Source organism: Falco cherrug, chromosome 11 (assembly GCF_023634085.1).
Source record: "Falco cherrug isolate bFalChe1 chromosome 11, bFalChe1.pri, whole genome shotgun sequence".
NCBI lineage: Eukaryota > Metazoa > Chordata > Aves > Falconiformes > Falconidae > Falco > Falco cherrug.
This window is the reverse complement of record NC_073707.1, coordinates 32,687,859-32,701,277: the sequence shown is the minus strand read 5'-3', so window position 1 is coordinate 32,701,277 and position 13,419 is coordinate 32,687,859. Positions and strand designations below refer to the sequence as shown.

The window sequence follows — 13,419 nt, the reverse complement described above, 5'->3', positions numbered from 1 at the left end:
AACAGCCAGTTGCATCTGTTAGACCCTTAATGGAACAAAATGGGAGTACGCAGGCAGTTAGACACACTCAATAAACATGACTTTCTATCCAGAAAAGCAAAAGAGCTCAGCTGCAGGTTTCTAGCTAAGAACCATTACCATCATGTGAAGTTTTTTCCCTTTCTGAAACCTTATTGCAAGCTCAACACAAGACAGATGTCTGCAATCACTCACTACTGTTAGTTTAAGCACAATTGTATTTGCTACAGTTTCAGTAAACATGTAACCAAGCACTTAAAAATCTATTTTAATGATGTTTTCAATAATAATAATAATACTCTGCATTACAAAAGAAAGAGGTAAAAGGTACGTCTTTTACATATAAGAAGAAACTTAGCACAAAGGCAAAGAATTTCTTAAAACCAAGATAAAGCTACGTTGTTCCCTACTGGGAAGCATCAGATGTTTGAGATTACTCACTTAATTCACTTTCAGCCTTCATAGAAAAAGATGAAGATGGACAGTCAAAATAGTTACTCTACCACATCAGCTTTAAATATTCCACTGACTGTCAACAATGTAGCAATAAAATTACAAATATACAGGGAACAGATCTGCTACTGTACTGAAGCTACACACACAATCAATAGCAAAAATACATAACAAAATATGCAGAAATAGTTTTCCATTCATAAATGCAAAATTACTCCCACATTCCACTCTGTTCAGAAATCAGCATTCAACACGGTGACCAAAACAGGAAGACAACTGTTGTTATGCTTCATAGAACAGGCAGACGACAAACCTACGCATTACTCGCGATTTTGGACTAATGCTAATTCTACAAATTGTTTGCTGTAGAATCATAGTTCATACATGGAAACATGTAAAATTAATATTAACGATTAAGTACAATCACAGAAAAACAATGATGCTAATGAAGGGTCTTCTCATTCCGAGGCTGCTGTTTGCTGGGCAGAACGAGTCCCAGTTCAGCAGTCTAACCCCAAGGACATTACCAATAACCGAAAGCACTATGCTTAGTAGAATTTGCACAAAAGGCCAAAAGTGATCACTAAAAATGTTTTTCCAAACAGTAGGACAGGACATCAGGAAAACAGAATACTATTGCATTCACTGCAATGTTAGGCTTTTGAGCACAGCATTACAAATATAAACCACTACAAATACTTACTGTGTGCAGATAGTCCCCAGACTACTTCACTTTATAAATTCTAAATCAAAGTAACTTGTACGTAAGGATGGAGCATGATTTCTGTTTACATAAGCTTTGACAGGAAAGGGCACATTAAATCACAACTGAATCACTAGCATGAAACTGCATTCCTAAATAATTTAAACCCTCAAAACATTATTTCTTGCTAAAAATCCTTCATTTCAATGAAACAGTTTGTAAACTTTGAAGATGTACATTTATACAATCTACAGTCTCAGCAGGAAGTAGATTTCAGGCTTATCATCACTATTGGGTTCCAGCTGCAGAACCGAATTGCGTGCGTATAACTGGTCGCTACAGCCGTAGTGCAAAGCAGCGCACGCACCCTCCGGCATTCCTCGGCCCTCCGCGTCCTCCCCAGCGAAGCCACTCAGATACCTGGCTATGTACGAGCCTGTTGAATGCCTGTTGATAACGTGAGGAGGTGCTGAGGGCTTGTTCCGAAAGACGACCCCTGCTATGCTGCTTGTGTTAGAAGATATTTGCTTGCTGGCGGCCTCCTGCCTCTCCTTGGCACGGCTGGCTATATTCCGCACTCTGCTCTGGCTTCTGGAGGAGAGTTTTCTGACCAGCGCTTTTGGGCAGTCTTCATCAATCTGCCTGGAGTACAGCGTTTGACGGCTGTCTTCCTGGTCCAGGGACACCAGCTTCCTCAGCTGCTCTGTCAGAGCATCCGTAGAATGTGGTCTCATATTCTTCATAGCAGCAAGTTTCTTGTCTCTCATGCCTGATGAGATAAAGCTCCTACTTATGTATTGATACTTACTTTCAAAATTGCAGGAAATATCCTCTGATGTCAAGTCACCAAGACTTTTGGATTTGCAAGGGCTAGTCTGCTTGATGGCTGAATGAGGTGGGAAAGCCAAAGCCTTTTTGAGCACAGGTGAGCGTACGTTGATCTGGGATCTCTCGGAGTTACACGTTATATTTTTCTGCTTATCTGAATGATGATGACACAAAAAGCCAACATTTTCACACACTGGGAAAGGGAGCTGACTCCCTGCAGTCCTGAAGTTATCAGAGTAGTCCAGGGCAGCAGCACAGAGCTCAACAGTTGTGCTGTCCCCAGAGGTCCTCTCACCACCATGCCCAGTGTCCTGCTTTTGCCTCAGTTTCAAAGGGGAAGCCAACTGGCTCATGTCTTCCCTTTTGTACTCACATGCAGTTACCAAGAGATCTTGAGAATCCCCATCTACTTCTAGGAGACTGCTGCTTTCTGAATTTTCACCAGTGAGAGGGTCAAGTGACTCCTCAAAGATGAGGCTCTGGGAAGCAAAAGAACTGGCAGACTCAGGGCCTTCCCAGCCTGTTCCAGATTTTACTCCACATTTTCTTTTAGGATTTGCATTTAGCAAAAAGAGAGATGAAGGACAAGGAGAACTAGGCAAGTTATTTTCTGTACTATTTAACTTCTTGCAAAGTAATTCACTGTGGGTCTTACATTCAGAAGCTGGTGTAAGAGTTGCCTCATGGATAACGGTGTACACAGAATACTCCGCAGTCTCAGGGCTTGAGAACATGGTAGTGTCTGGAGTTGAGAACAAAGGGGATTTGGTGGATTTTGTGGTAGAAGGGTTGTGCTTATAGGGACTGCTAAGATCCACAGTAAGCATGCGTGGGTGTGTAGCCATCATACTGAAGGTGTGGCTGCTTGTGCCACAGAGGCTCGAGACTGCAGTAAGATCAGTTTGGTCATCTGTGACATTAAACTGTCCGATCAGAGCAGAGACAGCACTATCCATCTCACTCTCATTCGCTAAAGAAACTTCATCTATAAGGCGAGAAATGTCACTGTCTTGCATGGTTAAAGTGGAGTGCAAATCAGGAGCATCAGAGCAGATGGTAGAAGAAATATCTGTCAAAGAAAGAGGTGCTACGGTACTTTTCCTGATGATGGCGTACTTGTGATTTTCCATCTCTACTTTTTGAGAAAAGGAAGTCCCCACAAGAGTTACTTCCTCAGACCCTTTTGCGTCATCTTCCTTTTTATTGTTTGCACAGTTTTTGTCGTGTGTTTTTTCTGTGGAAAGCTCAAAATCGGAGTCCTGCATTATGGGGACAGTTTCATCAGAATGATGATTTTCTTCATAGTCTATGAGGTGATTTGTTTCAGCTACACCAGTTGCAAAAACTAAATTTTCAGGTTGCTCCCGCAGAGGTGGTACTAGAGAGTCAACTGTAGTCTCCTTCTGTTCATTCTCCTTAAACCGAGATGCCAAATTTGAAGTATTTGATGTTTTCTCAGAACATGGAAAAACAGATTCTTTCGAGTTTGTTTCAGTCTCATTTGTGTTGCCATCACTGTTGGCTAAATTAAATAAGAAACATATTAGTTGCATACAAAACTGTGTTCTGGTTATTAACAACTATTTTGTCCTTAGACAGACAAATGGAGAACGCAAAATTAGGTACAGTTGTGACAGAACTTAATTATGGGGTTGTGCAGGTTCAGTACAAATTATCTGAGTGATATGAATAAATGGAAAAATACAACTGCAGGCACTTCATTGAAACTTCCTTTGAATGTCTATTACATCAAGCACATGATGTAATATTTGTTGCAAATAATGTTAATGAGGTACCATATCATAGCTTGCACATGGTATTACCTTCAGCTGTGTTCCTATTCAGATTTGTACTATAAAGCAGCATGGCAATAAAGACAGAACAAAACAGCTCTGTTAAAAAACATAATACTTTGAAACAAGAGGCATGCTTAAAAGAGCTGAGTAAAAATAATCAAGTAGGTGGACTCCAGACTCTGTTATACATGTAGTTATTGTAAAATGTTACAATTTCAGGATTTCATTTTTGATCTTCTACCAGCATGCTGCATTCATGAGAGAAACATTTTTGTTTCCTTGAAAAATACACATCAGATATTTTTTCCACCCAATCTTCTTACTTGTCTTTATATGCCAAATCCAAGCTCCGTGGCTCACTCCTTTGGAGCTTTTAATTAAGCAGGGACTATAGAAGTAAGTGTGGCATAACATACACTGTTTCTAACATTTGCTAGAAGTCAGGTATCCTAGGAAAAACAAGAGAAGCCCTGATCATTCACTAGCAGTGACTGAAACCCCTTGGTGGAGTAAGAACTGTTTCTAATGAATATAGCTTTAAATGCTGATCTCCAAAATCTGAGTAGTTCCCCAAAGTTTCCAGTGCTCCTAGATAAGGATAGAAAAGATGTACATTTCTTTGATTCTAGACTTTTTTTTTTTCTATAAAGAACACAGGAGAAAACTGACAGCACACTGTCCACCTGCATAATTCCACTTGAGGATATATGTTCAGCCATAATGTTTTAGCAAGAAAGATCTCTGTTGGACAGCCAGCCCTTTCCATTCCTCACTGCATCCTGCAATAACAAACACTTCACCTGATTAGTGCCTCCCTGAGGGTGACGCCACCTCCAAGTCTAAAATATTTGAGCTAAACTTACTTCCTGAGAAAATCCCAGCGTATTCCATATGTGCACAAGGCTGCATTGTACCTTTTCTTACCGTGACTCAAAGTAAGTTCTCCCACAAAAAAAGGGCCCAGGTTGCTTTTCCCTGAGCCTACCACTAAGTCATGGATGGCCCTGCAGCACAGAGAAGGGAAAAGGTCCCTCGGGGACAGGAGAGGACTCCATCTGGAATTCCATCTTCTTCACATCTCTCTTCTTTATGTTTAAAGGTGGCCAGTTCTCTTCCATAGGGATTATGGAGCAAGTCTTACAGTCTCTAATGGACAGGATCTAGTCCTCTCATAGCTAGAAGAGGCAGGATTCATTCCCTGTGACAGCTTTTTAGGTCATCTCACCAGGACCTGTGTGTTCTGCAAAGGTTACTCTGCTGTAAGTGAATACCTGTGACCTCCAAAAAGCGTAGAACTTTCTTCTAAAATAATTTTGTGTCTTTGCCTGTAGCATCTTTAGGAAGAACTATTTAAGAAATGATTACGTCTGTTGTGACGAATGGCTGAGCTGTATCACCTTCATGGGCTTAATTAGAAGATCTTTCAATTTAAAAAACACCATTTCAGAGGTAACTCCCTTTACTAGGAATACTCTTTTTCCTGTCTACACTTTCTTCTCAGGGTGGTAGAAAAAAAAAAATAATTGGTTTGATTTTGCTTGCTGTTTCTCCTAAGTCACTTCTCTTACAAGGCGATGTGCAGATTATCTGTTCCTTCAAAGCCACTAGTATGAGCTGCTAATAGAACAAAGGTGGCTTAACAACACATCCTTAATCTGTGCCTGGTAGTTCTGTTTTAGGGTGGCTCCTGTGGTTGCTGGAAGCTGCTGCTCCATAGATGAAAATATTTGGAGAAGAGCAGCATTTCTATCATCCACCCCCAGCCAAGAGAGGTTTCTCAGTGTGTTCCCTGCGTCTTACTGAGCAAGAGAGACAGTGCTGCTGGCTGTCCCGCGCCAGCTGAGGACGAGCCCTGCGGGACCAACTGCAGAAACACTGTGCTGTCAGAACTGACCAGAAGCTGAGGATCTGGCTAGCCCTGCAGCCCCATGGGGACAGCTTGTGTGAGTGCACTTGCTCTTCCCAAGCAAACAAAAAACAGCCTCAAAAAGCAATATAGACACTCCAGGCTAGGGACAAGCTCAGGGTGGAGACAGCAGGTCTAATGAATTACAGCCACTGTATTCAAAGCTTCCTAGACTTATTTAGATATTCCAGTAAATCAAGTATTAGGCAGGCCAAACACATTGACTTTGCTGTAGTCACAGGAATAACTGAATTTCAAAACCAGGATTATTATTACTGAATACACTTAGAAAAAAAGCTATTTTAAGAAATTTTACTGCATATCAATAAGGCCAAAATTTCATCCTAACACATGCTTTCCACATAAATTAAACAAAGTAAGTAACCTAGGCTGAGGATAACACCAAGACTGTTGGATACTACAAAATTTGACCTACTTTTGCCACTTTTACATCTATTAGAAAGTCTGCATTAGTCTTTACACACACCATTTCCAAAAACACAGGCTGTATGCTGTTCTTCCTCCTTGAAAATGGAGAGAGAAAATCCACCATGCCAGCAGCCCTGTTTCAATAAGTAAACAGACAGTAGCAAACTAGAAATTGATGAAGCGTGATTGAAGGCTGGCTCTTAAATTATAAAAAGAAATTTGGCAAGTGTCCTTTTAAGAGCACTTCCAGAAATTACTGTAATTCATTTGCCTAGTTTGCAGAGTAGACAGCTCTCCAGGGTGTCTTTTATCAAAGAGTTTAAGAAGCTATTGAAATACTGCAGTCTTAGGGATATGTAACCATTATGCGAGTTGAATAAAACTACTTGCATAAAGACTGCAGAACTAAGCCTTTTCACGGACTGTTTCCACTTACTACACCAAAAGTAATTTTGGAAGCATCTTACCAGATGCATTTTCTTTTCCTTTGGCATCTTGGGCAGTTTCATCTGCTGGGCATGGTAGTCCTACAAGAAGATATTTGTCCACGGGCATAGAAGCAGGACGTGTTTGCAAACTCCGGCTTGTACGCCTTACAACTCCTTCTTTGTCCTTCAGGTCTGTTGGTTCAGATGCACTGTCTTTAATTTCAGTAGCTTCAAGAAAACCCATCTTACTTTTCTTTCTACCTTTTGCTGGTGCACTGGCTGTGCGCCGGAGAATTCGATCACCAATAGATCGCTTCCGTACATAATGCCCACTGGTTTCAGCAGAATTGTGCTTCAGGTTCTTGTTAAACAACCCTCTGAGTCCTATCAGCTGCTTATTCTGAAAGGACAAGGATAACCAGGGTTTCAAATGAGCTCTGACTGTTATATAATGAGTACAATGAAAAGGGCTGCTTTCAGAGTATTTATGAACGATGAAGACAAAGTTTAAAAATGCAGCAAAGCAAAAATTCACACCAAGCAATTCACATCTACTCTGACCAAGGAACTATCAGCATAGGTCTCCATGAATTCATGCATGTCTGTATTTCTCCTCATTAGGATGGCAGCCTGCCACAATTACAAGAGCAGTTTGCTCAAAGTCTCCTAATCAGAGATGACAAGACTGTAAGTGTACTGCAGTGACAGGCTACACATTAACTTGGAGTTTTATGCATGGGCTTCATCAAAGCAATATTCAAATGTTTCAGAGTCTGAATGAAGAATGATGTAAGTTTGGTAGTTGCAGATCATGCGATTAAGAACCATTCGAAAAATCTGTGCCAAGTGCAAAGTGCATGCTAATGAAGTCTACCTTTGTGGCTCCTAGAAAGTGCAATATTGTGTAACTGGGATTGAGGATTAAAGGGCTCCACTGAAAGGCAAAAAACATGCAAATACATTTGGCTAATGTTTGCAAGACTGTGATACAAGCAAATGAGGTTATAGCACATCAGCTGTAAATACAACTCTAGAGCAAATAATTTAAAACTATGTATTAGTCTAACGTAAGTATCTCTCAGAAACTTGACCAGATATCCTCACTTACAAGGATGCAAATGTATCAAAAAAGGCTGAATGCACATTAGAAACAATAACACAGCCCATCATTAAGGCAAGCACTAGATGAACAGACTAAGTGATGCAATAATCAAATCTCAACAGGTCTTCACCCCTGCTTCCTTTTGTCCTCCCTGTGAAACTACTCTTTACGACTTTTCTTGAGCATAATTCTTCTTTGAAGAGCACATGAGCCAAGAGCAACAGCTGAACAAGCTCCCCTACAGGCTATCACCAAAACTGTACGTGATTTCACACACATAGCCAGATGTGTGCAGAGCTAGGTATATATTGCAGGTGCATTCCAAGCTGTTTACTGCTGCTTTTCTTTTTACACTGATTTAAGAGTAATGAAGTCTACCCTGAATACTAAAAGCTTCTCTTTGTGCTCAGAACATGCACAGGTCTGATTTGGTTAACACTGTTCACAACCTCGCTGCTGTCCTCCCTGGCAGGAGGAACACTGGTGGAGACAAGAGCAGAGGAGTACATTGAGACACTGGTCCCCGCACTGAGACAGGGATGCTGAAAGTGAGACAGATAGCTAAATGGTTTACAGAGCCATCATTAGATCATTCAGTGATCTAATGGGATCAGTGAAGGTAAAGGTAGTGGAGTTAAGTGAGGATCTGGACTATACAAAATCTCAGCCCGTAGGCCTCATTTACATTACCTTCTACCCTGTTCCACTGAATTTCCCTTGGGTGCTCACAGAACTGTGGTTTTACATATTCAACATGACGTTGTCTGCATCCACTCTCAGAAGGCAGAAGGACTGAGGTCTAACTGTTCTTTTCAACCTACACATTTCATAAAGGTGGGGGGTGTGTGTGTGTTTTTCTCTTTTTCTAAATCACTACAAAGGGTTATTTTATTTTAGCATCCTGTTGAACATGGCCTTAATTTCTTTGTGCTAGTTGCTCATGAAGGCATTTGAAGTAGAAATGCAGAGAAAAAGCACTGTGCTTTCACTACTGTTTTAAAATTAGTAATCTTGCAGAAAAGCAAAAAGGTATACACTAAAACCTAAAAGATTTAAAGCCTAAATTAGCTGCTAAAAATAGCTTGTCAAATACCATGTTTTGGTGCAGTTACAGTTCTCAAGACTTACTTTAAGATAAAATTAGTTTGACTCAATAAATATACTTACTGTACATAGATGTGGTAATTACTAGGTGCTAACTTACGAACATTCATAAGTACACACATGCTAAGACTAGAGTAACAGTATGTTATGCACTCCTTGCTGATCACCTGCAAGGAACCCACACGCACACTACAAGCTACACCCTTCTGCGTCCTGAGCACTCCGACAGAAGCATGCCTGTGCTTTATTGGGGTATCTCAGCTGGAGAGACCCAAGTGTTTTACTGGACATGGGTGTGCTGTGAGCGGGTATCCTGGCTCAGTGCTCCTCAGAGAAAACACTACGAATAAGGAATTGCATTTTACTTCCTTGAGCATGCCAATGCTTAGCAGATAACATAGATACAGACATACATATAAAGATATGAGTATAAATTAAGACTTCGAGTTGAGGGCAACAGAATCAGACATTGGGATTTTTCATTGCTGTATGATCTGAATAGTTCATTTAGAATTAGCCAGAGAGAGCTAGGCACTGCTAACCCAATGTACAAAATGCCACGAACCTAAGCGGTAAGAATCATTTAGAAACCACACAAATCCTGTGAGGTTCTGTGGTACATTTAAATCCATTTTTATAAGAAGAATGAAACTAAAGAGTCATAAAATAAGCACATTTCTGGATAGACTTACCTTTCCATAGATCTCATTAATTATTATATGAACAAATATGGATGCTTCTGTCAGTCCTTCTAAATACACATGACGATAACCTAGTAAAACAAAAATATTGCACCACAAATAATCAACAGTTTGCATTTTATGTGTAACTGGCAACAACTATCTATAACAGTGAAATACATACAGTAAGCCACCTTTTATGCCTTTAGTAAAACTTAGGTTCTCACAGGTTTTCCAACCCCCCAGTATAAAATGCCTCCAAGTTATAAATAAAACACCAGTAGTAATTCCCAAAAGCACAGACATCCAAACTCCTTCAAGTAACTGTGAATATACCTTGCTAAGATACCAGAAGAATTGTCCAAGGTCATTCACAAAGTCCCAGAGATATAAGCGTATATCATATGCCAATAACCTCATCTAAAACTTCAAGTTCAAAGGTGTTTGGTTCTTCAGTTAGTATTTAAGTCAAGGAAAACAAGTGGGACTAACCAGGCACAAGACTGCTGAAGGCCACAGTTCTTTGTCCAACGAAGTCTCTCCCAATAGGATCGTGGTCCCAAACAAGGAATCGCACCAAAGCTATTTCGGGCATGTGGATGGTAAAAGTGAGTGTTTCCTCCCAAACAGGATTAAATCCTGTAAAACAAACAGAACAGAAATTTTGGAAAACAATTCCATAGCAAGCGCTAGCCTCAGTTTTCATGATGCATAGCAAGAGGTATAAGAAACAAGTAGTCCAAATACACATATGAAAACTCATTACTTATTGCTCATCTAGATCTAGGCGCTCTCAATCTCCATTATGTAAGTAATTAAAAGTGAGAGATCTGTCTCTTGGACTGCTTTTACAGAAAAATAATTCTGGCTGGGTAGCTGGCAGGGATACCAAGGCAAGTTGTTGTTTTGCAGAACTATGGTAGGGTAAAGACAGACCAAACCAAATAGGAACTACCTTTTTTCCCCTCCATGGTTTTCCAGCAGCCTATGACAACTGATGGCCCCTTCTCCTGCTGCAACAGGCTACCCCGCTCTGTTATTTATCTCCTTCCCATGAAGGCTGAGGTAGCAGTTAAAACTCCATAGGACATGATTTGTTTTCGTTGCATTTGAAGTTATACATGTATATTTTATATACATTAAAAAAAAAAATTGGAACTTCTGCATAAAGGAGATTTAAGCACAATCCAGGAGAAAGATACTGTAGTGAAGAGTTCTTGTCCTTCACCTCTTCCTTTTGTCTGTCTCTGCATACCAGAAATTGTCCAGAAAACAGAATTAATTTCTTAAATACATGAATTTGATTTTGTCAGATAAGAAGCCTCGCAATTTAGAAAGTAATAACAGATACCGAGTCATTTATAATTACTTAATATTTTACTTTAAGAAGAAGAAGAAGAAATCAGCTAGATTATCTTACCATTGTCATCAACCACCCTGGTCTGATCTTTACAGCAGTCAACAGGCAACCCAATAATTTCCACCTCAACAAAGGGATCTATAATCTATTTTTTAAAAACAAAGCATTTTAAAAGCAAGTCAATGATACAAGTGAAGGTCAATTTTTAAGAAAATTCATGCAGAGAGTTAATTTAAATTCATATGAGAATTCAAAAACCTACGATTCACATGAATCTTCAAGCAGCACTATCATGGGAAATGGTTTAACGAGGTAGAAGTGATGTATGGTTTGTAGTCTCAAGAGCTATGGCCAGCTATGACTAATTTTCAAAAAAAATGAAGTCACCCTCAAAATACAAAGCAAATCCACTGTTAAACATCATGGGGTTTTGTACCTCACAGGATACAAACTCTGTGAGAAAATGTAGTATTTAGTGACCAAAAGCTTGACAATAACCAGTGTATTTAAATAAGGTGAAAATTTATTTATTTGAGTCACATGCTGCCACGTCACTACAGGACCTCTCATGGAAGCATTTGTTGGTATCAGAGTATCTTACCTCTCCTCTGTCTCCTAACATTGAGTCAGGAGGCTTAGGTAGCTGCTGTCCACTGATGATTTTCAGAATAAGCTGCTTTTTAGGACTGGCAGGAAGTGGATCAGCAGAATAGGGGTTGAATGTGCCTGAAAGATGGCAAGGAGTGAGAAATGTAAGGAGAAAGATACACAAAATAAGTATTACCTCCAATGATGCATACACATAGCCAAAATTCAGTCATAAGCAAGTAACAAGAGTATGAAATTTTATAATTTCATTCCAATTTCTTACAACCCTTTTCTAAGCTGAGCAGCCTTTGTTTATGTGATTGTGAGACAGAAAGGACCCCACTAATAGTAAGGTTTTACAAGACTCCTTTGAAAAAAAAAAAAACCAAACCAAAAACCCCCAAAAATTTCTTCTGTAAAGTAGTAGCTTAAAAAAAATCAATAGTTATCACCCGGATCAGCACTGTGATCTTGTTTCTTGCACAGCTGCCCAGATGTTAATGAGAACAAGCAGCCAGGCTTGAATAAGGTGCTTCCTGAAGCAGCAGTGCCTGCTTCAAGTACCCAAAACTTCCTCTATTGTTTCTCAAGTACCTTTCAGTCAATGCCACTGCTTCTTATGGCCACATTAAGACATATGGGCACGATCAGATCCCAAATCCACAAAATATGGAAGGATTGTCATTGCATAACACTGAAAGCTACGGCTCCTGTTTTAACAGTATTCTGAGGAATGAACCAAATCCTTTTAAACATAACCAAGTAATTCCACTAACTTGCTTGAGAGCTGGACCAAGTCCTTGGTCCTGGGCCACTGCATCTTTTTCTACTTTCTTGCAGTTGGCTGTCCTAGGACCCCTTTTTCTGTTTTTAAACATATATTAATAAGATGGAGCCCTCTATATATATCTATAATAACAGCAAGACATTGCATGCTAGTACTTACACAGTCTAAAGTCTATGAATGTATGGAAATATGAGAGATTCTATGTATGTTCTTAATCCCCTTTCTTGTGTCTTCACAACTTCACCATAAAGACACTTTCTGAAAGGCTTGACACTTAAATAAATGTATAGTGGGACATTACCTTTGCACATCTGCTGAGGTTTGAGGACATAACCACAGTTGCCATTTACCCTAAATTTTGCTTCATTTAATTGCATCACGCGTCCCTCAGACTGGTAGTTTAGTGCCACTGTTGAAAGAGATAACTCAAGTGTCATCGATAAAGATATTTACTTAGCAGATACACAAGAACTGGGAAGTAAGTTTTTCACAAAACCTACCTAACTGGCAACCAACATTCCAGTAAGGTAATGGATTAAAATTGCTGGAGTCAATCCGATAGGCTGATGGATAGATCCTTGTAAGCTGTTTCTGGTTGTAAAGCATAAACTGTTCGGCCTTCTGCTGCACTGCTTGGTGGGCTCTTGTTTCACTGAATGATAGCACATTCCCTGTTGATCCTGTGTGTATTGTTAAATCAACAAACAAGTTACAAAGCAATCTCAGGAGATGGGGGCCTGAACTCAGAGCTCAGTTACATTGATATTAATCAAGGGGAACATGAGATTTAGTCCAAAGTTACAACAATAGATTGTCTTGTCATATGCAAATCATGTACACTGCATAAGTGAAGGGCACAATTTCCCCTTCCAGGAGGGTCTTTTGTTCTACCCTCAAGTTTCCAGAAACAAAAGGAAAGCCAAGCAAGAGTTCAAGCTAATTGCTAGGGCCTTTTCTCCTGCAAAACCCCAGACACGGCTGCTATGAGGAATCTATAGAGAAATCTACTAATGACAGCATAATCAAAACTATCTCACTGAAGAGCTTACAGCCAGGGGAAAGGAGTGTCCAGCAGGGCTCCAATTTTGCTCTTGTCCTTGTAACACATTAATAGCAGCACTCAACCCATTTCTCTCTCACACAAGTTTCTGCAAACTCACCCTTCCTCTAAATAATCCAAGCAAACTTTTCCAATTCATAAGTCTTCCCTCCTAGCATTTTCTCACCTTCCGCTGAC

The 13,419-nt window shown here is 39.9% G+C and overlaps 1 protein-coding gene across 9 annotated transcripts in view; it reads right to left on the bottom strand.

The window, feature by feature from the left end:
- Window positions 1-216: 216 nt before the first annotated feature.
- The window catches only part of PLCH1 (phospholipase C eta 1), an 85,508-nt gene continuing 72,305 nt past the window's right edge, over window positions 217-13,419 (bottom strand). For 6 of the 9 annotated variants that reach the window (XM_055723845.1, XM_055723844.1, XM_055723846.1 and 3 more), the window contains 9 exons: window positions 12,683-12,862; window positions 12,484-12,591; window positions 11,409-11,533; window positions 10,868-10,952; window positions 9,940-10,086; window positions 9,460-9,539; window positions 7,436-7,495; window positions 6,601-6,961; window positions 217-3,524 (listed from right to left, as the gene is read on the bottom strand). In XM_055723845.1, coding sequence (XP_055579820.1) covers window positions 1,423-3,524; window positions 6,601-6,961; window positions 7,436-7,495; window positions 9,460-9,539; window positions 9,940-10,086; window positions 10,868-10,952; window positions 11,409-11,533; window positions 12,484-12,591; window positions 12,683-12,862 — 3,248 coding nt within the window. In that variant the 3' untranslated portion in view covers window positions 217-1,422. Of the gene's footprint in view, window positions 3,525-3,825; window positions 3,855-6,600; window positions 6,962-7,435; window positions 7,496-9,459; window positions 9,540-9,939; window positions 10,087-10,867; window positions 10,953-11,408; window positions 11,534-12,483; window positions 12,592-12,682; window positions 12,863-13,419 lie in introns of all 9 variants that reach the window. The other 3 variants (XM_055723848.1, XM_055723847.1, XM_027806658.2) reach the window with 2 other exon arrangements.